The 27,351-nt window shown below is 44.1% G+C and overlaps 1 protein-coding gene across 11 annotated transcripts in view; it reads right to left on the bottom strand.

Moving 5' to 3' along the window:
• The window catches only part of DOCK9 (dedicator of cytokinesis 9), a 350,201-nt gene that overhangs the window by 37,719 nt on the left and 285,131 nt on the right, over positions 1-27,351 (bottom strand). For all 11 annotated transcript variants that reach the window (XM_069757992.1, XM_069757993.1, XM_069757997.1 and 8 more), the window contains exons 40-44: positions 15,535-15,672; positions 13,564-13,746; positions 13,265-13,378; positions 4,228-4,443; positions 1,179-1,236 (exon numbers count right to left, since the gene is read on the bottom strand). In XM_069757992.1, the coding sequence (XP_069614093.1) occupies positions 1,179-1,236; positions 4,228-4,443; positions 13,265-13,378; positions 13,564-13,746; positions 15,535-15,672 (709 nt within the window). The remainder of the gene's footprint in view (positions 1-1,178; positions 1,237-4,227; positions 4,444-13,264; positions 13,379-13,563; positions 13,747-15,534; positions 15,673-27,351) is intronic.

The raw sequence follows: 27,351 nt of genomic DNA, 5'->3' as shown, positions 1-27,351 counted from the left end.
GGTGACAGGTTATCTTTAACATTACACTCTCAACATCAGTTAGGTATGTTCTGTGTGTGTAGTAAAATACTTACCAGTCGCTGTCTCCAGGGCCCCTTGGCTTCTCTCCTGGACCACATGGCAGCAGCTGAGACTAGTCGCATCACTCCAGTGTTTGCCATATGGACCGGAAGTCACTTCTCAGTGTGAGTCTATGAGACTCAGGGCAACGCTCTCATAGACTTACATTAAGAGAAAAAAAAATTGGTAGGCTGCAATTTCCAGCCAGTCAGAGCAGCCATCACAAGATGGCAGCAAGGGAGCAAAGCAAACCTGTAAACCGCAGATGACAGCAATTGTTAAGTATTTTACTACATAGAAGAAACATACATTACTGGGCCTAACCGGTGGTGAAATAAAAAAAAAACACCAGAATGTGACTTTATAGTGGTTAAAATGATCATCTCAAGCAGTCTGGAGGACTCGATCTCTAGAATCACTATGTGGTGCTTTATTTCTCACGTGGTGGCACTGCAGGGGAGCTGAACACTTACTGCCTGACTTTCCATATATAACAGCTAAATGTTGGATTGTCCAAGCTGATATCCCCTTGAAGTACAGTGAGACTTTTTCACTGCAGCATTTAGAAGGAACTTTTGGTATTCTAACTTTCTTTTATAGTACTGTAACTACATGAGATATTTACAATGATGCATGTGTTGCAACTTCCATCCACCTAATAGAATTTATCATTATCATAGCTTATGCAATGTGCAGACACCAGGCGTGTAAAGTAAAAATATCCCATAGCTTGTCAATGGGAGAAGGATACTTCTTTGGGTTGTCAATGGGAAAGGGTTATTTTGACGCCCTGTCTATGGGAGAGGATTACTTCTATATGTTGTCTCTTGAAAACAGAGTATAAAAGTAACAATGGAAATGTGTTAATATAACATTTCTTACTATTATATACAATAGACCATGACACGATTAGAAAAGGTATGCCAATAGGAAGGAGGTGGTGCTAAACTGATGACTGGCCATGTTAGAAATTATGTACAAAGAGTGAAATTTGTGTACCGCCTTCTGTAATTTATTACCAAACCTTTATATTGTTATTGGTGTTGACTGGATGAAGTCCAAATGATAAATGCACAGAGATAAGATAGAAGGGCTCATATGACTGATACTGCACTCACCTTTCCTCATGAGATATTCAGCCACCAGAGCAGCCACGTGTACATAGCACATTGCAGCCTGCGGGACAAGATATTACACACTTAGAGTACGGAACACAGAACTAAAGGAACCAATAAAACACTACACAGTATGTATGTACCAGTCTTTCATCCATAGGCAAAACAAAGGTAAATGATCACAGTGACCAGTGCCAGAGCCATGCTCGGATATTGTACCATAACTGATACCTACATAGGGAAATTACAACTCATTTACTTACGACAAAAAAAAAGAACAAAGGTTTTCTTCCACAATTAAAGGTGTTGTCACAACTGGGACATTTATAGCATATTAATAGGAAATATAATAGATGTCTGATAGATGCAAAAGTCAAGGACCCACATATATCTCGAGAACAGGGCTCCGATTCATGCTCTCATAAGAATGAAGTCTAGAGAATAACACGGAGCCGTGTACAGTGGGTACGGAAAGTTTTCAAACCCCCTTAAATTTTTCACTCTGTTTCATTGCAGCCATTCGGTAAATTCAAAAAAGTTAATTTTTTTTGTCATTAATGTACACTCTGCACCCCATCTTGACTGAAAAAAACAGAAATGTAGAAATTTTTGCAAATGTATTAAAAAAGAAAAACTGAAATATCACATGGTCATAAGTATTCAGCCATTTGCTCAGTATTGAGTAGATGCACACCTTTGAGCTAGTACAGCCATGAGTCTTCTTGGAAATGATGCAACAAGTTTTTCACACCTGGATTTGGGGATCCTCTGCCATTCTTCCTTGTAGATCCTCTCCAGTTCCCTCAGGTTGGATGGTGAATGTTGGTGGACAGCCATTTTCAGGTTTCTCCAGAGATGTTCAATTGGGTTTAGGTCAGGGCTCTGGCTGGGCCAGTTAAGAATGGTCAGAGTTGTTCTGAAGCCACACCTTTGTTATTTTAGCTGTGTGCTTAGGGTCATTGTCTCAATGGAAGTTGAACCTTCGGCCAAGTCTGAGGTCCAGAGTACTCTGGAAGAGGTTTTCATCCAAGATATCTCTGTACTTGGCCGCATTTATGTTTCCTTCAATGACAACCAGTCGTCCTGTCCCTGCAGCTGAAAAACACCCCCATAGCATGATGCTGCCACCACCAAGTTTCACTGCAGGGATTGTATTGGGCAGGTGATGAGCAGTGCCTGGTTTTCTCCACACATACCGCTTAGAATTATCACCAAAAAGGTCTATCTTCATGTCACCAGACCAGAGAATCTTATTTCTCATAGTCTGGGAGTCCTTCATGTGTTTTTTTTTAGCAAACTCTATGCAGACTTTCATATGTGTTGCACTGAGGAGAGGGTTCCGTCAGGCCACTCTGCCATAAAGGCCCAACTGGTGGAGGGCTGCAGTGATAGTTGACTTTGTGGAACTTTCTCCCATCTCCCTACTGCATCTCTGGAGCTCAGCCACATAGATCTTAGGGTTCTTCTTTACCTCTCTCACCAAGGCTCTTCTTTCACGATTGCTCAGTTTGGCTGGACGGCCAGGTCTAGGAAGACTTCAGGTGGTCCCAAACTTCTTCCATTTAAGGTTTATGGAAACCACTGTGCTCTTAAGAACCTTGAGTACTGCAGAAACTCTGTTGTAACGTTGGCCAGATCTGTGCCTTGCCACAATTCTGTCTCTGAGCTCCTTGGCCAGTTCCTTTGACCTCATGATTCTCATTTGGTCTGACATGCACTGTGAGCTGAGAGATCTTATATAGACAGGTGTGTGCCTATCTAAATCAAGTCCTATCAGTTTAATTAAACACAGCTGGACTCCAATGAAGGAGTAGAACTATCTCAAGGAGGATCACAAGGAAATGGACAGCATGTGACTTAAATATGAGTGTCTGAGGAAAGGGTCTGAATACTTATGACCATGTGATATATTAGTTTTTCTTAAAAAATTTGCAAAAATTTCTATATTCCTGTTTTTTTCAGTCAAAATGGAGTGCAGAGTGTACATTAATGGGAAAAAATTTGAACTTTTTTGAATTTACCAAATGGCTGCATTAAAGGGGTCTGAATACTTTCCGTACTGGTTGAAAGTCCAGACGGAATATTAAGTGAATCCAATGGGGTGTAAATTTGATGGGTATTCTATTGTTGAAATGTTACTGAAAAGTATAGAAAAACAACTATCAGGCAAAAAATAGAAGTTTAAAGTCCATGCAATACGTTTCATGATGAAAACACCAGTCTGGCGATGGACATTATACTTCTAATTTTATGTTTTTTTGTTTTTTTTTTTAGACTTTTGAGGAACATTTTAAAAATAACATACCCATTCTATTAAAACTCCACTGGATCCATGTTATACTCCCTCTGGATATTCCCAACCAGTAGTGCCCAAAAGTCAGGATTTTTCTCCATTCGTATGAAAGCATGAAGTGGGACCCCGCTCTTGAGATCCTGTAGAAGGTGGATCCTAGCATTGAGTCTTGTATCTATTAAACTTTTAGGGAATATATTCCCAGACATCACAAAGGAAGTGGCTGCTGCAGCTGGTTCCTTGATGGGTTGTGAGCGGCTAAGACAGGAGGTTCTGTGTTGGGATGCACTTGCCTGGAATTACAAACCCATCCTGAACGTACTGCACTAGGGAGCACCATGTTACTCTTTTTTGCATTTCTTAGTATCTCTCATAAAAAGGAGAGAATACTGTTTGCACTGTCCTCAATATTTATTTCTATGGGAGTGCTGATAATTGTATAAGGACAGACAGAGAAACCGATTTAATATTTATAGTGCGCCAACTTCCTATACCATATATTTGTGATGTGAAAATTCTTAGACCAGGCAGTCTTATTCTGTGGATTAGTGGCAGTTCCACTGGTCAGATGCCCACCAAGCAGACATTTATAGCATACCAAATCAATATGTCATACAAGTTATTTGTGGTGTGAAGCTTTAAATAGATTATCTAATTACCACAATTATATATGTTACGCAGCTGTGAATATTAAAGAAACTAATAAAAAAGACTATTTTAGTCTCACAAAAAAAACCAACAACCCAGAAACCTTCATACCTCTGACAAGTCTCCGTGTTTGACATGAATCCTGGCCATGCTGTCAAGCCAAGTTTTCCTTAGCTCTGGTGTGCTGGCATAGGACTTGGCCAAACTGTACTGCAGGTCAACAAGCATTTCTGGATCATTCTCATGCTCCTTCATCTGGGCTGTCGCCATAAGTACTGTGCGGATTCTTTTGGTCAGATCTTTGACATCAGATGAGAATGTTGTATGCTGGAAGAAGACCCAATGTGTATGATTACAGAATACTGACAAACTCTCGACTCTGCCCTGTCCTTCAAACCGCACGTCCAAACTCTTGCCACCTCCTGTCGCCTCCAACTCAAAATTATTGCCAGAATCCGTCCCTTCCTCAGCCCAAAATATGCCCAAACTCTTGTGAATGCCCTCATCATCTCCCGCCTCGATTACTGCAACACTCTCCCCTGTGGCCTCCCCGCTAACTCTCTTGCACCGCTCCAGTCTGTCCTCAACTCTGCTGCCTGGCTAATCCACCTCTCTCCTCACTACTCCCCTGCTTCTCCCCTCTGCAAATCCCTCCACTGGCTCTCAATTCTACAACGAATCCAGTTCAAACTACTAACACTGATCTACAAAGCCATCCACAACCTGTCCCAAGACCTCCTACTCTCCTCCACACTTATTCGTTCCTCACACAACCACCTCCAGGATTTCTCCCAAATATCCCCCATCCTCTGGAATTCCACGCCTCAACATGTCCGATTATCCACCACCCTCGGATCCTTCAGACGGAAGCTAAAAACCCATCTTTTCAGGAAAGCCTACAGCCTGCAATAACCATTCTGCCGCCTCACCACCACCCGAGCTGCCGCTTCACCACCACCAGAGCTGCCACACCCCCGACCTTCTGTCTCTTCCCCATTATCCCATAGAATGTAAGTCCACAAGACAGGGTCCGCTCCCCTCTGTACCAGTCTGTCATTGTAAATTTGATTACTGTAAACGTAACCCTTTTCTCATGTACAGCACCATGGAACTAACGGTGCTATATAAATAATAATATACAGTGGGGGAAATAAGTAATGAACAGTCAATTTTAAGGGTAGGTTAATTTTAACTTTGAGATATAGAATATCAAAAATAAAATCCAGAAAATGACATTGTATAAATTATATAAGTTTATTTGCATTTTGCAGTCAGAAGTAAGTATTTGATCCCCTACCAACCATTAAGGCCGGGTTCACACTGTGCCGACGTTTACATCGAGCTAGCGCAGATAGAGCATCTGCTAGCTCTATCTGCGTTAGCAGTGAACCCAGCCTAAGAGTTCTGGCTCTGTCAGACCAGTTAGACGCTCCTAATAAACTCGTTACCTACATTAAAGACAGCTGTCTTACATAGTCACCTTTATAAAAGACTCCTGTCCACAGACTCAATCAGTCAGACTATCCTCTACAACATGGGCAAGACCAAAGGAGCTTTATGAGGATGTCAGAGACAAGATCATACACCTGCACAAAGCTGGAATGTGCTGCAAAACCATACATAAGACTCTGATACAGAAAGTAGAATCATGGTGTGTCAGTCTCCTGAGGGAGTGCCAGTCTGTTGGATGTTGAGCCGAGTTGAGTTTGCTACTGGTGCATGACCAGACAAAATGTTTTGTTGGACTAAGCTGGGGCTAGATCAGCCATGAATGAGTAGCCAGGGTCTGTTCTGTTTAGTTAGTGCCCGGAAGAGACTAGGGATTTTTCTTTATGACTTTGTTTTGATGCTGGGCAAGTTGAAAGCAATAAAAACTGCACGTGTTTGGACCAAAACTGAATTGCCTATGTGAACGCTACCTAAGGTCTAATGTCTACCAAAGAGAGTGACTCCTACAATATCACACACACACACACACACACATATACAGATATATTGTGAATCTGTCTCTAGTGTATATGTATATTTTACAGATACTTGAGAAAGGTTCACACTGTGGACTGAAACATCGCCAATCATTTTGCACTTTATCCTACTGTTAGCCCCCCCCACCTAAAACATACAATGAAATATGGCGGGGGGTTTCATGGCCACATAGACCCTGAGAATCTCCATTTCTTTGGGCTTTATTCACTTATAGAGGTCAATAAAAGGTCAGTGTATTCTCTGTGAATTTTCAGGAGCAGTTAAAACCAGTTTTTACCAGTTTTATTGAGCCTTTTGTACCGGTTTCTCATTGGCTGTTGATGTTTTTGGCGCTCTTTTTGAAAAATATATAAAGCAATGTTTACAGGGATTTCCCTCATTCCGTCGGTGCAAGAAAGCTTCCTCCGCAGCCTCTGTAACTATCCCTCCTCCTCTTGAACAAAGTGTGCCGCCTCAGCCGTCGGGTCCAGATGCTCCAGTGCTGCAAGGTCCCATCGCCGGTGCCAGGTCCAGAAAGCAAAAGACTCCCTTCTCTCCTGCTGATTCCCCCCCGACATTCAGGCGCAGCGTCCAGGAAGTGACGAAGAAGTCACGGCGCTCTCCTTCTTCGAAGTCTAGCAGCCAAGCGCGAGACTTCCGCCGCCATCATCAGAAAGCTCCAGCCACATCATCTTTAGCTGCCGGGAGGGCTTGTGAGGGCCTCAGCTTCAAGCACCTCGGTGGCTTCATCAATACCCACACAAGGCTGCAGATCGACACCAGCTGACCCGCAATAATCGCAATCAGAAAAGGATGAAGAGATGTTGTTACCAGCAGCTATGCAGCTGTGCTCACCCAACATGGAGGGCTTGAGCTCAGGCTGCTCCGGAGATCCAGGACGAGATAACCGATCCACAAAGGGCGAGACTCTAAATGTGCCCCTGTCTGTCCCACATACTCATTTGAAAGACATTATTAGAAGTGTATTAGCTGAGGCATTAGGTGATGTCATTAGCTCTTCTTCACCAGCAGCTTCTCATAACACTTCGTGTATGGAAGGACCATTAGTTAACACTACTCCTACTAATCCATTCAAAGAAGCGCTTACTTGTGAGCTCTCTCCATTGGGCTTCCATTTAAGCCCTTCTGTTAAAGAGCTTATATGGAACAACCAGTATGTTGATCTTTTTTCTTTACTTCCTCGTAAAGATCAACTACCTAAGTCCGAGAGGAAGGACGATAAATCTGAGCCAGATGATTCCAAACGTGTTTCTATCAAATCTTTTAACAATTGGATAAAGGCCTTTTCTATTTATGCTGCTGTGCTGGGTGAAAAATCAACACATGGATATAATTCTGGAGACATACCGCAACTTCGGTGGCTCTGCATGGCTTAGCTATGATGAAGCGTTTAGACTATCGGTTCATCCAGAGGTCAATTGGGGTGTTAAGGACATTGGCCTGTGGATTAACCATATGCTCCCGCAAAGGCATGTTAATAACAGACAATCCATGGTTACGCTCCCTAAGCGAGGCATTTGTTTCGCTTACAACGAATCCTTTTGTAAGTGGAACAACAACTGCAGATTCAGACATGAATGCTCTTTTTATGGGAACACACATTCTATGCCCAAATGTTTTAAAAAGCAAGCAGCTCAACAGTCATCCCTTAAGGATGCTAATTCAAAAAGCTCAGACTCCAGTGATCCTGGAAAGAATGGTCTTCTGACTAAGCAAATACCCAGATCTGGTGACCAGTAGGTTATGAGACGGCTTTTCAAAAGGTTTTTATCTTCCTGAGTTTAAAGGGATTGGCTGTAAAATTGTAAAGAATTTAGCTGTTTAGCTGTTCACTCGGAAGTTGCGAGGGATAAAATAACCACTGAACTCGAGCTATCCCCTCTGTTTAAAAATTTTCGTATTTTTCCACTGGGTATTGTCCCTAAAAAAGACTCTGGATCATTTTGTTTAATTCACCACCTATCGTACCCCCAGGGCCTATCATTGAATGATGAGGTAGACAGGGCTTTATGTTCTGTTACCTACTCTTCATTTGATAGCGCCGTGGACATGCTTAAGAAATTCAGTCAAAATGCCTTGATGGCTAAATTAGATATTAAATCTGCATTTAGACTCCTTCCTGTGCATCCGGATGGTTTTAGTTCGTTGGGTTTTTATTTTGATGATTGTTTCTTTTTTGATAAATGCTTGCCGGTGGGCTTTTCTTTGTCTTGCTTTTATTTTGAAAGTTTTTCTTGTTTCCTTCATTGGGTTTTGGAATCTAGTTCCAAGGACGCGGGTATTCTACACTATTTAGATGATTTCCTTTTTGTCGGCCCAGCTCGGTTCTCATCATGCAAAAATATACTCGACAGATTTATTCAGTTATGCTCCCATTTTGGTATTCCAACAGCTCATGAAAAAACGGTTGGTCCTTCAAATTCTATTGAATTTTTAGGTATTACCATTGACTCTGAAAAGATGGAATCCAGGCTTCCTGAGGATAAAATCTTGAAATTGCTTATGTCATTGACTAAATTCTTGTCAAAGGAAAAAGTTACACTTAAGGAATTAGAATCTTGACTAGGATTGTTGAATTTTGCGTTGCGCATTATTCCCATACGCCGCGCTTTTTCCAGGAGCCTCTATGAGGCTACAAAAGGTGTCTCATCGCCCAATTGTCAGATTAAAGTTCGTTCTGAATTGAAGGAGGATGCCAAGATTTGGCTATCCTTTATGACAGAATTTAATGGGAGATCTCTCTGGCAATCTTCTTTTGTTACAGCCGACTTTCCCTTTCTTTTTTCCTCGGATAGTATTTCTGGTCTTAGTATTTTGTTTTTATCACACTGGGTTTCTCTCTGGTGGCCTGACAGCTGGGTTAATAAATAATAATAATAAACTTAAAACTCGATAGTTTTGGAGTTTTTTTCAATTTTGGGGGGCATCCATTTATGGGGCTCTATGTTGCAGAATTGTAGAATTTTATTATTTTCATCGAACCAAGGCGTAGTTTTCTTCATCAATACTTTATCTTCCAAAAATATTTGGGCTGCTAGAATTTTAAGACACCTAGTATTAGCATGCTTGAAATCTAACATATGGCTGAAAGCAAATTTAGGTAAAAGCAGGTTTGTTTTAGCAGCTGATTCTTTACGCATTCGTCAGTGGTCAATTTTTATCAACAGGTGCCCAATGAAGAAGCAGAGGAAACCCCTTGCCCTCATTCAATTTGGGACATAATCTCAATTTAATTCCCTATTTTATCGAGCACTCTTTGTCAAAAAGATTATGGGCCAATTATTTGGCTGCATGGCACAACTGGAATAATTTTTGTAATTTACATGGCTCTAAGCCAAGATCTTTTAACCCCATTTCAGCTTTAAAATTTGCAGAATCCCTGGTTAAGAAAGGTTTGTCTTACTCTGTAGTAGCAAAATGCTTTGCAGGAGTTTCCTTCGTTTTGAAATTGTTTGGCAGAACCGCATTGACTGGCCTTTTTCCGGTGAAACTATTTTAAAGGGTTTTAGGAAGAGCAATTTTCTAACAGATTCTAGACGCCCTATATCCCTTCGTGGTTAAAGGGCATTTGTTCATCTCTTGTTCATGTATGTTTGAACTCTGATGAAGCGATATTGTTTAGTTCAGTGTTTTCCCTTTTCTTTTTTGGGGCTCTTCGCGTCAGCGAGGTGGTCTCAATAAAGAAATCTGAGCCTTCCGGGCTCATGATCTCTGATATTAAGCTTCAGGATTCCTTTGTTCTGTTATTCATAAGAAAATCTAAGACGGACCCAACTTGGGAGGGGGACTAAGTTAAAAATCAATCCGGTCTCCGACACAATCATTTGTCCAGTGACTAACTTGTCAAAATGGCTTAAAGGGACTCTGTCACCTGAATTTGGAGGGAACAATTTTCAGCCATAGAGGCGGGGTTTTCGGGTGTTTGATTCACCCTTTCCTTACCCGCTGGCTGCATGCTGGCTGCAATATTGGATTGAAGTTTATTCTCTGTCCTCCGTAGTACATATACCCCAAAGAAAATATTTACTGACAACAGATACCAAAATTGTATTAATTAGTTTTATTTTTAAAAAGACATAACACAATCAATAACATTTTATTAAAAAATATATATATATGTATAATCTGAAATAAAATGTGGGTAAAAGTATATATGTACAATACAGACCAGTATGTGGGGGACCTAGGGCACACCAGAACTGATTGATAACAATACACAATAATATATATCAGGTAAATAAGAGTATGATCTAATAAAAAGTATACATAAATAATAACACGGCTGACAAAATACATAACAACTATTCACAATGAAATATATAAAATATATATATATGTATATATATATATATAAGAATAATATTAAATAAATAATATTTCATGTGATAAATAAATAGTAAAAAATGCAAATTAATATATGTACATAAACCAAACGCCAAAGATTAATGAGATCCCATAATGATTTGAACACATATCCATATGTAATAAACCTATAATTGATACATAATTGGTGACATGATGAAAAAGATTTTATATAAGAAAAATATATCTGATATGATAAAATAAAGAAATATATAAATCAAAAAAATATAGTAAATAAGAAAATAATACAGGAGTGAAAAATAATAATTAAAGGGAACCTGTCACCCCGTTTTTTGAGATTGAGCTATAAATACTGTTAAATAGGGCCTGCGCTGTGTGTTCCTATAGTGTATGTAGTGTACCCCGATTCCCTATGTATGCTGAGAAATAACTTACCAAAGTCGCCGTTTTCGCCTGTCAATCAGGCTGGTCAGGTCGGGAGGGCGTGGTGACATCGGTGGTTCTTCCTCAGCTTTACGTTGGTGGCGTAGTGGTGTAGTGGTGAAGACACAGCGCGCGATCTGCGCTGTAATCCCTTGCATCGGTGGGGGCGGCCATCTTCCTGGGGCCGCGCGTGCGCAGATCGAGTGCTCTGCTGCACGGGGCTTCAGGAAAATGGCCGCGGGATGCCGCGCGTGCGCATTAGAGATCGCGGCGGCCATTTTCCCAAAGCCGAGATGCAAACTCGGCTTTGGGAAAATGGCCGCCGCGATCTCTAATGCGCACGCGCGGCATCCCGCGGCCATTTTCCTGAAGCCCCGTGCAGCAGAGCACTCGATCTGCGCACGCGCGGCCCCAGGAAGATGGCCGCCCCCACCGATGCAAGGGATTACAGCGCAGATCGCGCGCTGTGTCTTCACCACTACGCCACCAACGTAAAGCTGAGGAAGAACCACCGATGTCACCACGCCCTCCCGACCTGACCAGCCTGATTGACAGGCGAAAACGGCGACTTTGGTAAGTTATTTCTCAACATACATAGGGAATCGGGGTACACTACATACACTATAGGAACACACAGCGCAGGCCCTATTTAACAGTATTTATAGCTCAATCTCAAAAAACGGGGTGACAGGTTCCCTTTAATGAAAAATTAATAATAAAAAATAAAAAATGAAAAAAATGTAAAAAATATATATGAAAAAATATATATAAAAAATATATGTGTCTGGGAATAAATCTGTGAAAAGAATAAATATATAAATAAATATTGGTGAAAAAGTGAATGAGAAAATAAAACAACTGTGTATAAATCCTATAAACCACCCGTAGTGTATAAAAAATTATTAAAACGGTGATGTGTATCTAAAAATAAATTAAATAAAAATTGGTGAGAAATGATGAATGAGTTAATTGTGGCTAAATGTGTGTTGAATAATGTGGTAATACAATCTATATGAATATAATTAAAGTGATGGCACTATGTGAAATTGAAAATAAAAAAATAATAAAAAATGATATGGGGAAAATTGATCATATATACAAGATGTAAAAAATAATAAAATACATAAAGAATATATACTGAGGTGTAATCTTGCCTTGCACAGGCGTGTACTATGGAGGACATAGAATGAACTTCAATCCAATATTGCAGCCAGCATGCAGCCAGCGGGTAAGGAAAGGGTGAATCAAACACCCAAAAACCCCGCCTCTATGGCTGAAAATTGTTCCCTCCAATTTCAGGTGACAGAGTCCCTTTAAATTAAGGCCTTCAGTACATTGCCCCTTATTTATTCACATTCACTGTTTTTCAGTTTAATTTTATACTAAAAAAGTGTTTGATTTTTTGGGGAAAATAGCATCTGAAAAATTACTTTTCATTTCTTTAGAATTGGAGCAGCTACCAAGGCCTCCAGGGCTGGTCCATCTGAGTCTAGGATCAAACAGTTGGGAAGATGGGATTCAGGGAGGTTCAAGCTTTATGTACAGCATGACTTGTATGATTATTAACTCTTGGTTTTATTTTAGGTCCAATAATAATTTGGATCGTTGGACATTCTTACTCAGAGAATTTGTCTTTTAATCCTTCTAATATTCAGGTTTTTTGGCATAGCATTCATGGTATGAAGTGGTATTCTTTAGTTTTTGAAGTAAAGAACTGTTTTTACAAATTCCCTTATCCAGATCTAATATTTCATATTTCTGGCAATGATCTCGGAAAGATCAATACCTTAGATTTAATGGCTTCTATGAGATCTGATGTTGTTAGCCTCAAGCAGTTTTTTCCTTCCTCTGGCTTTGTTTTTTCCGAAATTATTCCTAGACTTTTGTGGTGCCAAAACGAATTGTCCTTTTTGGATAAAATCCGAAAAAGGGTGAATGGTTTTTATTGGAATTTTGGAACTTTGGACATGTGGAATTTATTTATTGGATGTTTTAATGAGTCTTTATGTACCCCAAAATAAACCTCACGGCCATTTTTATTCCAACATTAAAATTGTTTTTGTGTCTTTATTTGTATGAATGGGTTTTATGTGGCCATGATGTGCTGCCTCCATTTATTTATATTATTTGGCAGGCTTGGCAACAAAACAATTTTTTATCTGGTCTATATACAGTTAACCGATTTGGAATATATATACACATAACAATTAGAAGTGTCTTATTTATTTGCACATTTACATTAAACATTCAAATAAAATACAAGACAAATGAGTACACTAGAGCCTGAGCTCCCCCTATTGGTGGTAACTTTAATCACTTAGGCTTTTTAAGTCAGCAGTATAATGCCATTGCCACAGTTGTATAACTCTAACAAATTCATTCCAATTTCCTTTTTACTGCACCCCGATTCACTCACCTTAATAAGGCGGTCACTGTTTGCACAGTTGTTGATTATAGACAGGGACTGCTGGAATCTTGTGCCTCCTATTCCGACCACATCGGCTATTAACTGGCTTACAGAAATGATCACCTGGAATTTGTGGACATATTAATACGAACAAACTCAAAAAGCTGGAATCTACATTAAGTTAGGGTGACGAGTCACATGTACACAATGAACAGATGATTACAAAGTGATTTTACCACTAAGAAATTATTTTCCATGTTTTTGCTTTACTGCCACCATTTGATTCATACAAGTCACACTTTATTCACCTGTAGATGAGTCCTGACAAAAGATTTCTTTCCAGTGTAATCAAAGTTATTTCTCATTAAGAAATACAGGAGCTGAGAGGAGTCCGTTCGGATGGAGCTTAGCTTGGAATTACAGCACTTAAGTATTTCGTAACACAAAGCCGCACACATATCGGCTCTTCCTTCGTAAAATGTCGATGGAAACTGAGAGGATAAAAAATATTTATGATGGAGCACATTAAAAATATGTCAGTGTACATGATCCATAAAAAAAACTGGATTTAATGGAGGAAACATAGGACAAGGCTTTTTTCTTTACCGGTTCATTTGTTGTTGGGAATAGAGAGGAAGGAGTGCTAGGGTCCGTCTATTAGGTCACCTTGTCACTGGTGGATGTCTTATGGACTTTTAGGCTTAGGGTCACAGGACCGTATTTTCTCTCACCCAAGAGAATCCAGATGATTATGCTAGTCACAGTATGATCATAGTGTAATCTGATTTTCTCGGATGCAGAGAAGATGCAAAAAAAAAAAAAAAAGAAGTCCCCATTTTATCCATTCCATCAGTCTGTGGAAATCGGACAGAACTTTTTCGACAGACTCATTGACTTGCATGGCTGATTGCAATCAGTTTTACGGATGCAACTTGCGCTTGTGAGATTTTATTCCTTGGCCCGAGGATAAAAAGAATGAACATGTGCGGAGCCCCATAAAAAAACATTGGTCCGGGTGTGATCTGATGTTTTGTTGGATCACACTCAGACCAAAAATATGGTCTCGTGCATGAGTCCGTAATCAAAAATATTAGAGGGACCCGTCACTAGATTCACGCTGCCCAAACCACAGGCAGCATAAATCAGAGCCTGGCTGTGCGACTAAAGCAGAGAAATTATAGCTTGAAAAGCAGGTATCACTCCAGTTGATTGATAGATTTCTCTCCATGTACAGACATGGGAGAGATCTGCCAATCAACTGAAGTGGTTGGGGAGAAGCGGATGTCATCAGACTGGCCACGTCTCTGACTCTCCATGTAGTCTTCAGTTCGATTTCATGATTCATACTGCTTGTAGTTTGGGCAGCATGAATCTAATGACAGGTTCCCTTTATCTCCCATTTTTTAAATGTGTTGCAATAATGGAATTCATGTATTAATTACTTGCATGATGTTGTTGCATAGTTAATGTATAATTATTAAATCTAAGACCAAAGATCATGTACATATTTTTTCAAATATTACATACACAATTATTCAGCCTGGTATGTGACAATCCATAAAATCTGATAATTCTAAACTGAAATGAAATTTCAAGGGAACCTGTCAGCAGGATTGTGCACAGTAACCTACAGTGTCAGGTCGGCGCCGTTATACTCATTAAAAGGCTACCCGGGTTGATGAAATCTTTCCTGTGTTTGTTGTTTAATCTTTATTTTCAGTTTTGAGTTAATGATATGGTCGTGCTTCGGGGCGGCCTCATGTGGTGCTCTGATAAGGTATTCACCAGTATGGCTTCTGACAGGTCACTGATCCCTCACTGACCTGCCTCCTAGTTTACATGTATATTATTCATTATGTAAACTAGGGGGCAAGTAAGGGATGGTTCAGTGACCTGTCAGAAGCCATACTGGTGAATACCTAATCAGAGCACCACATGAAGACCCCACCACAGGCCGCCCCAGAGCCCGAGCATATCATTAACTGAAAGCAAAGAATAACAACAACCACAAGACGGATTTCATCACCAGGTATAATTGTAATCAGTATAACGGCGCTGACCTGACACTGCTTGTAGGTTACTGTGCACAATCCTGCTGACATGTTCCCTTTAATGTGGAATTTCAGAAGGTAAAAAAGTGAAAGACAGGAGTACAAATATGATAGGATTATTTGATACTAATCTATAACCCATCCAGTACCATGCCAGATTGCAGTACTTTTACAGTGTACACATAATATGGGCACAAATTCATTTCCATTTCCCATTGCTTTACTGACCTTATAAATTAATGACCTCAATGCAGTGAAAACATTTTTAAGTGTAGTCTCAGACTGATTTTTCTGTAGAAAGCATAGATACACATCAAACACTTTCTTCATCAAAGGATTGTGACCATGATCAGCAATGAGTTGGTTCTGGAGAAAAAAAAGAACAATTTACTAAGTCCCAATGTGCCAGGAAATAATGGCAGACTATGCACCATTATTAAATTGCTGTATTTGTCCATTCCAATCAGGGCTCTGGGGTCGGTAAGCTAAGACTCCGACTCCTCAATTTCCCTGACTCCATAACTCTGACTGCACTGCCTCACTACTGAGCATGTACATAAAGTGCTGCACAGATTCATCTCAACTAAAAGCCCAGATCCTTAGATCAGGAACAGTCATTTATTGGACATTTCATAACTTTCCAAAATTATTATTAAAAAATGTACATCACATACTGCATTGCACTACCATACCCAATTTATTATAGATTTTAGGAGTCGGAAAAATTTTATACCAATTCCACCAAAATGGACACCGAATTCATGACTCCACAGCCCTGATCCCAAGAGTCAGATGACAATAAGCAATCATAAAACAACCTCCTACTCTCTGGCCTCCCCTCTAGCACTCTGGCACCACTCCAATCCATTCTACACTCTGCTGCCCGACTAATCTACCTGTCTCCCCGCTATTCCCCAGCCTCTCCCCTATGTCAAGCCCTTCACTGGCTTCCTATCGCCCAGAGACTCCAGTTCAAAACCCTCACAATGACATACAAAGCCATCCACAACCTGTCTCCTCCATACATCTGTGACATGGTCTCCCGGTACCTACCTACACGCAACCTCCGATCCTCTCAAGACCTCCTTCTCTACTCCCCTCTCATCTCTTCTTCCCCCAACCGCATCCAAGACTTCTCCCGTGCTTCCCCCATACTCTGGAATTCTCTACCCCAACACATCAGACTCTCGCCTACCATAGAAACCTTCAAAAAGAACCTGAAGACTCACCTCTTCCGACAAGCCTTCAGCCTGCAGTGATCCTGAAGTTACTGAACCGCCGCACAACCTGCCCTACCCTCTCCTAGTGTTTCATCACCCATCCCCTGCAGACTGTGAGCCCTCGCGTGCAGGGTCCTCCCTCCTTATGTACCTGTGAGCCTTATTTGCTCATGTTTAATGTATTTGTCTATATTTGCCCCATATTCACATGTAAAGCGCCATGGAATAAATGGCGCTATAAAAATGTATAATCATAATAATAATAATAATAATAATAAAGCGCCCCCACTACTTGGATATTCAACATTAAAGGGGTAACTCTCCTGAAACCTGGCAGTAAAAATAGCCCAGGAGATTCAATCAGATTCAGGTCTGGGGAACGGGCGGGCCAGTCCATAACTTCAATGCCTTCATCTTGCAGGAACTGCTGACACACTCCAGCCACATGAAGTCTGGCATTGTCCTGCATTAGGAAGAACCCAGGGCCAACCGCACCAGCATATGGTCTCACAAGGGGTCTGATGATCTCATCTCGTTACCTAATGGCAGTCAGGCTACCTCTGGCGAGCACATGGAGGGCTGTGCAGCCCTCCAAAGAAATGCCACCCAACACCATTACTGACCCACTGCCAAACCGGTCATGCTGAAGGATGTTACAGGCAGCAGATCGCTCTCCACGGCGTCTCCAGACTCTGCCACGTCTGTCACATGTGCTCAGTGTGAACCTGCTTCCATTTGTGAAGAGCACAGGGCTCCAGTGGTGAATTTGCCAATCCTGGTGTTCTGTGGCAAATGCCAATCATCTTGCACGGTGTTGGGCTGTGAGCACAATCCCCATCTGTGGATGTCGGGCACTCAGACCATCCTCATGGAGTCAGTTTCTAACCGTTTGTGCAGACACATGCACATTTGTGGCCTGCTGGAGGTCACTTTGCAGGGCTCTGGCAGTACTACTCCTGTTCCTCCTTACACAAAGGTTGAGGTAGTGGTCCTGCTGCCCCCTCCACATCTCCTGGTGTACTGGCCCGTCTCCTGGTAGTGCCTCCAGCCTCTGGACACTACATTGACAGACACAGCAAACCTTCTTGCCACAGCTCGCATTGATGTGCCATCCTGGATGAGTTGCACTATCTGAGCCACTTGCGTGGGTTGTAGAGTCCGTCTCATGCTACCACGAGTGTGAAAGAACAACCAACATTCAAAACTGACCAAAACATCAGCCAGAAAGCATTGGTATTGAGATGTGGTCCCCACCTGCAGAACCACTCCTTTATTGAGTGTGCCTTGATAATTGCCAATAATTTGCATCTATTGTCTATTCCATTTGCACAACAGCATGTGAAATTGATTGTCAAACAGTGTTGCTTCCTAACTGGACAGTTTGATTTCACAGAAGTTTGATTTACTTGGAGTTATATTCTGTTGTTTAAGTGTTTACGTGTTCCCTTTATTTTTTTGAGCAGTTTATAATATATAATAAAAATACATATGAAATATAAAAAATATACACTAAAAATGTGAATGCCTACATCTAAAGATTTGGAATGGCAAACCATTTGGAACAGTGACTATCAACAAAAATCTCAGGACATGTAATAATTGAAGAACAAGGGAGAAATTCTGATAAAAAGAGCCTTTATTGAAGTAAATGGCAATGATGCAATAACATCGAAGAACGCAGCTCCGAAACGCATGTTTGGGTGTGCCCCGCACCCAGCACTGGGTACCACCACAATCTTCACCAGGTATTAACTCATTATTATTTCCTTTTCCCACTCACGGACCACACTATACTGCAGTTGTGTGCCAGCTTTTGCATGATATGTTCCCCCGAATGGGGTATTTAATATGACACATTATACATATTAGGATCGATTTTACAGTTGATGTCATTAGAATTGGTCTTCTTGGTATTTACATTGGTTTATAGGTGGTATTTATATCCTTTAATTGTATATGTATGTATATATATATATATATATATATATATATATATATATATATATATATATATACTGTGTATATATATATATATATATATATATATATATATATATATATACATACATACACAGTGGGGCAAAAAAGTATTTAGTCAGTCAGCAATAGTGCAAGTTCCACCACTTAAAAAGATGAGAGGCGTCTGTAATTTACATCATAGGTAGACCTCAACTATGGGAGACAAACTGAGAAAAAAAAATCCAGAAAATCACATTGTCTGTTTTTTTAACATTTTATTTGCATATTATGGTGGAAAATAAGTATTTGGTCAGAAACAAAATTTCATCTCAATACTTTGTAATATATCCTTTGTTGGCAATGACAGAGGTCAAACGTTTTCTGTAAGTCTTCACAAGGTTGCCACACACTGTTGTTGGTATGTTGGCCCATTCCTCCATGCAGATCTCCTCTAGAGCAGTGATGTTTTTGGCTTTTCGCTTGGCAACACGGACTTTCAACTCCCTCCAAAGGTTTTCTATAGGGTTGAGATCTGGAGACTGGCTAGGCCACTCCAAGACCTTGAAATGCTTCTTACGAAGCCACTCCTTCGTTGCCCTGGCGGTGTGCTTTGGATCATTGTCATGTTGAAAGACCCAGCCACGTTTCATCTTCAATGCCCTCGCTGATGGAAGGAGGTTTGCACTCAAAATCTCACGATACATGGCCCCATTCATTCTTTCATGTACCCGGATCAGTCGTCCTGGCCCCTTTGCAGAGAAACAGCCCCAAAACAGGATTTTTGGTTGCTTACCGTAAAATCTGTTTCTTGAAGCCTCCATTGGGGGACACAGGAACCATGGGGTGTATGCTGCTGCCACTAGGAGGCTGACACTATGCAAATAAAAAAGTTAGCTCCTCCTCTGCAGTATACACCCCACCGACTGGCATCATGCTCTTCAGTTAGTGAGAAAGCAGTAGGAGATAAGTAGCAAGGTTGAAAAACCATAACCACAAACTTGAGAACTGTAAACGTGAGAACAGTCATAGAACAGATAACAAACATTGGGAGGGAGCTGTGTCCCCCAATGGAGGCTTCAAGAAACAGATTTTACGGTAAGCAACCAAAAATCCTGTTTTCTTTATCGCCTCTCATTGGGGGACACAGGAACCATGGGACGTCCCAAAGCAGTCCCTAGGGCGGGAAAAACAGACTTCCATCAGGTCAGAGGACTCACCACTGCCACCTGCAAGATCCTTCTGCCTAGGCTGGCGTCCGCCGAAGCGTAGTAATGGATCTTGTAAAATTTGGCGAACGTGTGGATGGAAGACCAAGTTGCCGCTTTGCAAAGCTGTAGGGCGGAAGCCCTGTGGTGCACCGCCCAGGAGGCGCCGACTGCCCGGGTAGAGTGAACCTTAATCCCAGGAGGGGGCACTCTGTTCTTGACCCGGTAAGCCTCCAAAATTGCCATTCTGATCCAGCGAGCAATAGTTGCTTTAGAAGTCGGCTGGCCTCTGCGCGTGCCATCAGGAATGACGAAAAAGGAATCCGTCTTCCGGAAAGTGGACGTTCTATCCCGGTAGATCCTCACTGCCCTGACGAGGTCCAGCCTGTTCAACGATCATTCCAGGGGGATGAGCCGGAGCTGGACAAAAGGAAGGTAGAACGATGTCCTCGTTGACGTGGAAAACCACCTTAGGAAGGCAGGAAGGCAGAGGCCTGAGGACCGCCTTGTCCTGGTGAATGTCCAAGTACGGAGGTCGGCAGGACAGGGCCGCCAACTCGGAAAAACGGCAGATAAAGGTGATGGCCACAAGAAAGACCACCCTCAAAGATAGAACTGACAGGCGAATCTCCTTGAGAGGCTCAAAGGGGGAAACCCTCAGAACGTCCAGAACCAGGTTTAAATCCCATGAATCCACGGGGGCCCTGTACGGAGGGACAGCGTGGGCTACTCCTTGAAGGAAGGTCTTAATCTGTGGCCGAGAAGCTAAAGTCTTCTGAAAGAGGATGGAAAGCGCAGAGACCTGGCCCTTCAGGGAACTAAGAGCCAGGCCCGAATCCAGTCCTGCCTGAAGGAAGGCCAAAATGGAAGGCAGGGAAAAGGACATAGGTGAAACGCAGTTGGACTAGCACCAACGAAAGTAAGCCTTCCAGGTACGATAGTAGATCCTGGAAGATGAAGGCTTCCGAGCCTGAATCACGGTGTTAATCACCCGGTCCGAAAGGCCGGACGCTCTGAGAACTGCGGTCTCAACAGCCACGCCGTTAAACTGAGCGACCGAGAATTCGGGTGGCAGATCAGACCCTGAGACAGCAGATCGGGCCTGTCTGGAAGGCGCCAGGGAGCGTCCGCAAGAAGATTGACGAGCTCCGCAAACCAAGCTCTCCTGGGCCAATCCGGGGCGATCAGAATGACCGGCACCTTTTCCGCTTTGCTCTTTTTCAACAGTTTGGGAAGTAATGGAAGGGGTGGGAACAGGTAGGGCAGCACGAACTGTGACCAAGGAATGGCCAGAGCATTGACGCCCACTGCAAGAGGATCGCAAGACCTGAAGATGAACTGCAGAATCTTCCTGTTCATTCAAGACGCCGAGAGATCCACGTCCGGAGTCCCCCATCGAAGAAAAATCTTGATGGAAGACCTCCGGATGCAAGGACCGTTCCCCTGCCGCGAGGCCCTCGCGGCTGAGGAAGTCGGCGGCCCAATTGTCCACGCCGGGGATATACCCCGTGGATATCACCGGGGCCGTTGTCTCCGCCCAAAGTAGGATCTTGGATACCTCAGCAAGGGCCAAGTAGCTCAGAGTCCCCCACTTGAAGATTGACATATGCCACAGCCGTGGCGTTGTCAGTCTGGATCCGGATTGGCAGACCCCTGAGAATCCTTTCCCAGTGGCGGAGGGACAGTAAAGGTGGCCCGAATCTCGAGGACATTGATTGGCGGAGCCGACTCCTGCGCCGACCAACGGCCCTGAACCGTGAGGTGGCGAAAAACCGCACCCCAGCCGAGGAGGCTGGCGTCCGTCGTCACCACTTACCAGAGAACTGGAAAGAAGGACCTGCCCTGGGAGATGAGAGGTGACATCAGCCACCAGTTGAGAGACCGTTTGACCCGAGAAAAGAATCGGAACGGACGAACCAGGGAGAAGACAGACCTGTCACACTGAGACAGAATGGCTTGCTGAAGGGGTCGCAAATGAAATTGGGCAAAGGGAATCGCTTCCAATGTTGATACCATCCTCCCCAGAACGTTCATGGCCGGTCGGAGGGAGGGAAGCCGAGGACCCTGGAGCAAGCGTATGTCCCGAAAAAGAGAGGATCTCTTGTCTTTGGGAAGGAAGACTTTGGTCTGACAAGTGTCGAAGAGCATGCCCAGAAAGATGATGCGCTGAGAAGGAATAAGGCAGGACTTCTTCCGGTTGACCAGCCACCCGAAACGGCTAGGGTGTCGAGAACGACGGACAGACTTTCGTGAGCCTGAGAAAAGGACGGAGCCTTAATGAGGATGTCGTCGAGGTATGGAAATAGGACCAGGCCTCTGACTCTCAAGATGGCCAACAGCGCCGCCATGATCTTCGTGAATACCCTTGGAGCGGTAGTGAGACCGAACGGCAGGGCGACGGATTGAAAATGTACCGGGAGCACCGCAAAGCGCAGGAATCGGTGACGTCCGGGAAATATCGGGACATGGAGGTAGGCGTCCTGAATATCTATGGAACACAGAAATTCTTGAGCCTCCATGGGAGCAATTACTGAACGAAGGGATCCCATCCCGAAGTGCCTCAGACGAACTCTCCTGTTCAGTAATCTGAGGTCCAGAATGGGGCGAACCTTGCCGTCTTTTTTTTTTTTTCGGTACCCCAAAAAGGTTCGAGTAGAAACCTGTGAACCGTTCTTTTTCTGGGACGGGAACGATTTCCCCGGCTTTGAGAAGAGAAGCGATGGCTGCGAAGAAACCCGGAACTAGAGCGGGATCTCTGGGAGGTCGGGATTCGAAGAAACGATCCCGGGGTCGTGAAAACGAACTCTATCTTGTATCCCGAGGATACAACTTCCCTGACCCATGCATCCTCTACTGCGGAGGTGCAGACGTCCCTGAAAAAGAGAAGACGGCCACCCAACCTGGGAGGTGGGTTGGGGTCTTGTCAGAGTCATGCTGAGGTGGATCTTCCAGTCCTGGCCTGGAGGATCTACCCGGAGTAGCGAGGACGCCAGGACAGAGTGGGCCAAAAGGGCACCGCTTTCTTCTCTTGACGTGCCTGAGGACTCTGGTGCTGCTGAGAAGGGAGGTTGGTGCCGTGAGGTGATGAAAAAAAGGCGGAAAGGACCGAAACTGCCGTCTTGCCGCGAGGCCCTAGGAGGAGGGCGATGAGGATTAGCCTGGGGGAGAGGAGACTTGTACCCCCGGTGGCGTCCTTAATGATTTGGTCCAGCATGGAACCAAAGAGACGTGAGCCCTGAAAGGGGAGACAGGTGCGGGACTTTTTGGAACATAAGTCTACCTGCCAGGCCTTGAGCCAAACGGTCCGGCGGATGGTAACGGCATTGCTGGATGCCTGAGCCGCACAAGACGCGACATCCAGAGAGACGGAGACCAGGTATTCACCCACGTGGGAAATCTGGATGGCAAGCTCTGCCAGTTGCACAGGAGGCGCTCTGTCCAGGATATCTCGACGGAGTTCTTTGGCCCATTTGGAAGGGATTTCGAAACCCAGGTGGAAGCGAAAACTGGGCATTTGAAGCGGCTGCAGCTGCCTCAAAGGCTGACTTCGCAAAGGATTCTATAACTATCGTTAGAGTCCTTCAGAGATGCTCCGCCGGACAGTGGAAGCACCGTGTTGGTGGAGAGCCTGGAAACGGGGATCCACCGAGGGAGAGACCGTCCAATTGGCAGTAAGTTCTGGAGAAAAACTTAGAAGGTGGTTTAGCCCGTCTAAACGAAACCGCCTGATCTGCGGGTTCCGTAGAGGGATCCATAATGCCACAGGTTTGGTTTATAGCTCCAATGAGATTCTGGACCATATCCCTCATGGTGGCGATTTGGTTAGAATCCAGCTCCGAGATGTCCTCCGAGGGCGCATCAGATAACGCCTCACCTGATTCAGGGGAGAAGGATCGGGAGGACGCCGACCGCAGAGGGGGACCGTGTGGCGAGATGGAGCGAGAAGAGGACTCAGACCGACGTTCCTGTCTGGACCTTTTGCGGCTTATCAAGGAGGGCTCGGGCGGAGGCTCCTGCGACCCGCTGGCCACTGTGGGGGGCTGCGGAGGTAATCGGTCCAGCACGGATACCAGAAATTTTGAGACACCCGCGTTAGATCGGCCACCGAATGAGACAGAGAGAAAACCCAGCCTGGGATGGGCGTATCACTCTCGGGCGGACCGGCCGGAGGATCCTGGGCGGTAGAAACAATCGGGTCAGAAGAGGATGAAGTAGGAGGACGAGAGCGGCCCCCTTTAGAGTTAGACATTTTAGAGAGGTCCGTGAAGAAAAAGAGGGTTAGGGGACAGAGGGCAGAGGGGAGTGTCAGTCTGCAATTGCAGAGCTACTCACGGCAGACGGATTGCGGAGTGAAGCTGTCCAGCTTGATGCATGGACCTCTGGCGAGGAGTGGTCCCTTAGGCAGGAGGGTGGAATGGCCTCCTGGCGCAATTTGGATCTGCGGCTGTCATGTATCCTGTGTGGAGGAGAGGGCTCATGGCTCGGGAGTCCCAAGATGGCGCCGGTGGGCAGGGAAAAGAGGCGGTGCCTCAGTGCAATTGTCGGGCGGGAGAAAAGCCCGCCCGATGAAAGAGGGAAGGGGGCGGAGTCTGCCACCGGAAGTAGGCCCGGGCAGAAGCCGGGGCCTAAATTAGGAATAGGAGACCGGCGGAGAAGGGCCGCGGCGTAGGCACAGAGCGCCGCATGAGGAAGCGACGCGGTAGGTAAGCGACCGTAAACAGCGGCTGCATGCCCAAGCGGTGTGGCGACCTGGCAGGCCGCCACGTTGAGGGAGAAGGAATGGCCGCTACAGTGGAAAGATGCGGCGGCGGCGCTGAGAAAAGGACCGGCCGCTTACAGCGGCCGGAGCAGGGAAAACGCAGGGGGCCGAAGCGATGCGACGGCTGGCAAAGCCGCAGCGCTGAGAGGAAAGAGACGGGCGCTTACAGCGCCGGAGCAGGGAAGTCGCAGGGGCCCGAAGCGTGTGGCAAGGCCGCGCTTACTGGGAGCATAGCGCGGTGACAGAAAAGAAGCGGCGCGGTAGTCCGAAAAGGCGGCCGCGCCAGACAAGAGAGGGCAGCCGCAGCCGGAGTAGGTGCGGCGGCTGGGAAGAAACGTGACCCGCATTATGAACCCATTAACAGGCACCCCCTTTTTTGAGGATCCAGGGAAGCCGCAGAAAAAAAAAAAATAAAATAAATACTCACCTTAGACATCCCACGCCGGTACTAACCTGGAAAAAAGTGAGACGTCCAGGGAGCTGATGGACGTCCTCGTCTCCGCAACCGACAGGCTCTGGTGGGCGAATGGGTGGGGGACGGAGCCAGGACCGGACTTCTAAGCACGCTTGTGTGCTAGGCTCTTGGTCCTGGAGAGGGATCTATGAGGATACGGGGTGGCAGTACACGCCGTACTCATAGTCCGTTTTGTGGGACTACAGGTGTGACTGCTCACCCTGTATCCCTCCAGAAAACCTGAAAAGAAACGACGCACATTGAGGTAGATAAGGGTCTAATGAAAGACCCGTGTCCACCTCCTACTGACACTAAGCTAAACTGAAGAGCATGATGCCAGTCGGTGGGGTGTATACTGCAGAGGAGGAGCTAACTTTTTTATTTGCATAGTGTCAGCCTCCTAGTGGCAGCAGCATACACCCCATGGTTCCTGTGTCCCCCAATGAGAGGCGATAAAGAAAGCATGATGTTTCCACCACCATGCTTTACAGTAGGTATGGTGTTTGATGGATGCAACTCAGTATTCTTTTTCCTCCAAACACGACAAGTTGTGTTTCTACCAAACAGTTCCAGTTTGGTTTCATCAGACCATAGGACATTCTCCCAAAACTCCTCTGGATCATCCAAATGCTCTCTAGCAAACTTCAGACGGGCCCGGACATGTACTGGCTTAAGCAGTGGGACACGTCTGGCACTGCAGGATCTGAGTCCATGGTGGCATAGTGTGTTACTTATGGTAGGCCTTGTTACATTGGTCCCAGCTCTCTGCAGTTCATTCACTAGGTCCCCCCGCGTGGTTCTGGGATTTTGGCTCACCGTTCTTGTGATCATTCTGACCCCACGGGGTGGGATTTTGCGTGGAGCCCCAGATCGAGGGAGATTATCAGTGGTCTTGTATGTCTTCCATTTTCTAATTATTGCTCCCACTGTTGATTTCTTCACTCCAAGCTGGTTGGCTATTGCAGATTCAGTCTTCCCAGCCTGGTGCAGGGCTACAATTTTGTTTCTGGTGTCCTTTGACAGCTCTTTGGTCTTCACCATAGTGGAGTTTGGAGTCAGACTGTTTGAGGGTGTGCACAGGTGTCTTTTTATACTGATAACAAGTTTAAACAGGTGCCATTACTACAGGTAATGAGTGGAGGAAAGAGGAGACTCTTAAAGAAGAAGTTACAGGTCTGTGAGAGCCAGAAATCTTGATTGTTTGTTTCTGACCAAATACTTATTTTCCACCATAAAATGCAAAAAAAATGATAAAAAAACAGACAATGTGATTTTCTGGATTTTTTTTCTCAGTTTGTCTCCCATAGTTGAGGTCTACCTATGATGTAAATTACAGACGCCTCTCATCTTTTTAAGTGGTGGAACTTGCACTATTGCTGACTGACTAAATACTTTTTTGCCCCACTGTATATATATATTCATACTTTATTATTTTTCACCTATTTGGACACTGTTTCCAATAATTTTTCACTTATTATATTTTGTGGCGGACACCCTTATTCATTTTTTATTTATTTTTTCCTCATATATTTTTTATTTTTATTTTTCCAATTTTTTCATGGTGTTATGGTTTTCATAAACTTATTTAGTGCGGACACTCTTGTTATTGCATCATTGCCAATTACTTCAATAAAGGTTCTTTTTATCACATCTGCAAAGAGTTTTATTTTTATATTTTTTATATAGCGCTAACATATTCCGCAGCGCTTTACAGTTTGCACACATTATCATCACTGTCCCCGTTGGGGCTCACAATCTAAATAGTTTGTATGTTCCGCCCGTGTTTGCGTGGGTTTCCTCCCACATACCAAAGACATACTAATAGGGGATTTAGATTGTGAGCCCCATCGGGGACAGCGATGATAATTTGTGCAAACTGTAAAGCGCTGCGTAATATGTTAGCGCTACATAAAAATAAAGATTATTATTAATATTTATCAGAATTTCTCCTTTGTCCTTCAATTATTACATGTCCTGAGGTTTTTCATGATAGATAGAGTGACACTGTAAGAATTGAAAAAAAATTGGCCTGGTCAAAAAAGGTGAGACAGGCTTCAGAGTGAAAGGGTTAAATGGCAAAAACTTGCTGACAGATTCCCTTTAAGAAAGCTACAAAAATTCTGAGGCATAGTGGCAATGGTGTTTCAGGAGGTTACCACACATTTATTAAATGCAGATATAACTTAATTCAAACAAAGAAAAATGAAAGTGGCACTCACCCCGATGCTGCTGTCAAATGAAGTCCTTTATTCAAATATATACATGGACGAACAAGAGTTGAGGAGGCGGCTGGTAGTAAGCAGGGTGCGGGAAGGAGGAAGACGGCCGTTTCGCGCGTGTGCGCTTCTACGGGTCCATGTCATGGACCCGTAGAAGCGCACACGCGCGAAACGGCCATCGTCCCCCTTCCTCCTTCCCGCACCCTGCTTACTACCAGCCGCCTCCTCA

The sequence above is a fragment of the Ranitomeya imitator genome, chromosome 3, assembly GCF_032444005.1.
Source record: "Ranitomeya imitator isolate aRanImi1 chromosome 3, aRanImi1.pri, whole genome shotgun sequence".
Lineage (NCBI taxonomy): Eukaryota > Metazoa > Chordata > Amphibia > Anura > Dendrobatidae > Ranitomeya > Ranitomeya imitator.
This window is presented reverse-complemented; position numbering and strand designations above follow the sequence as displayed.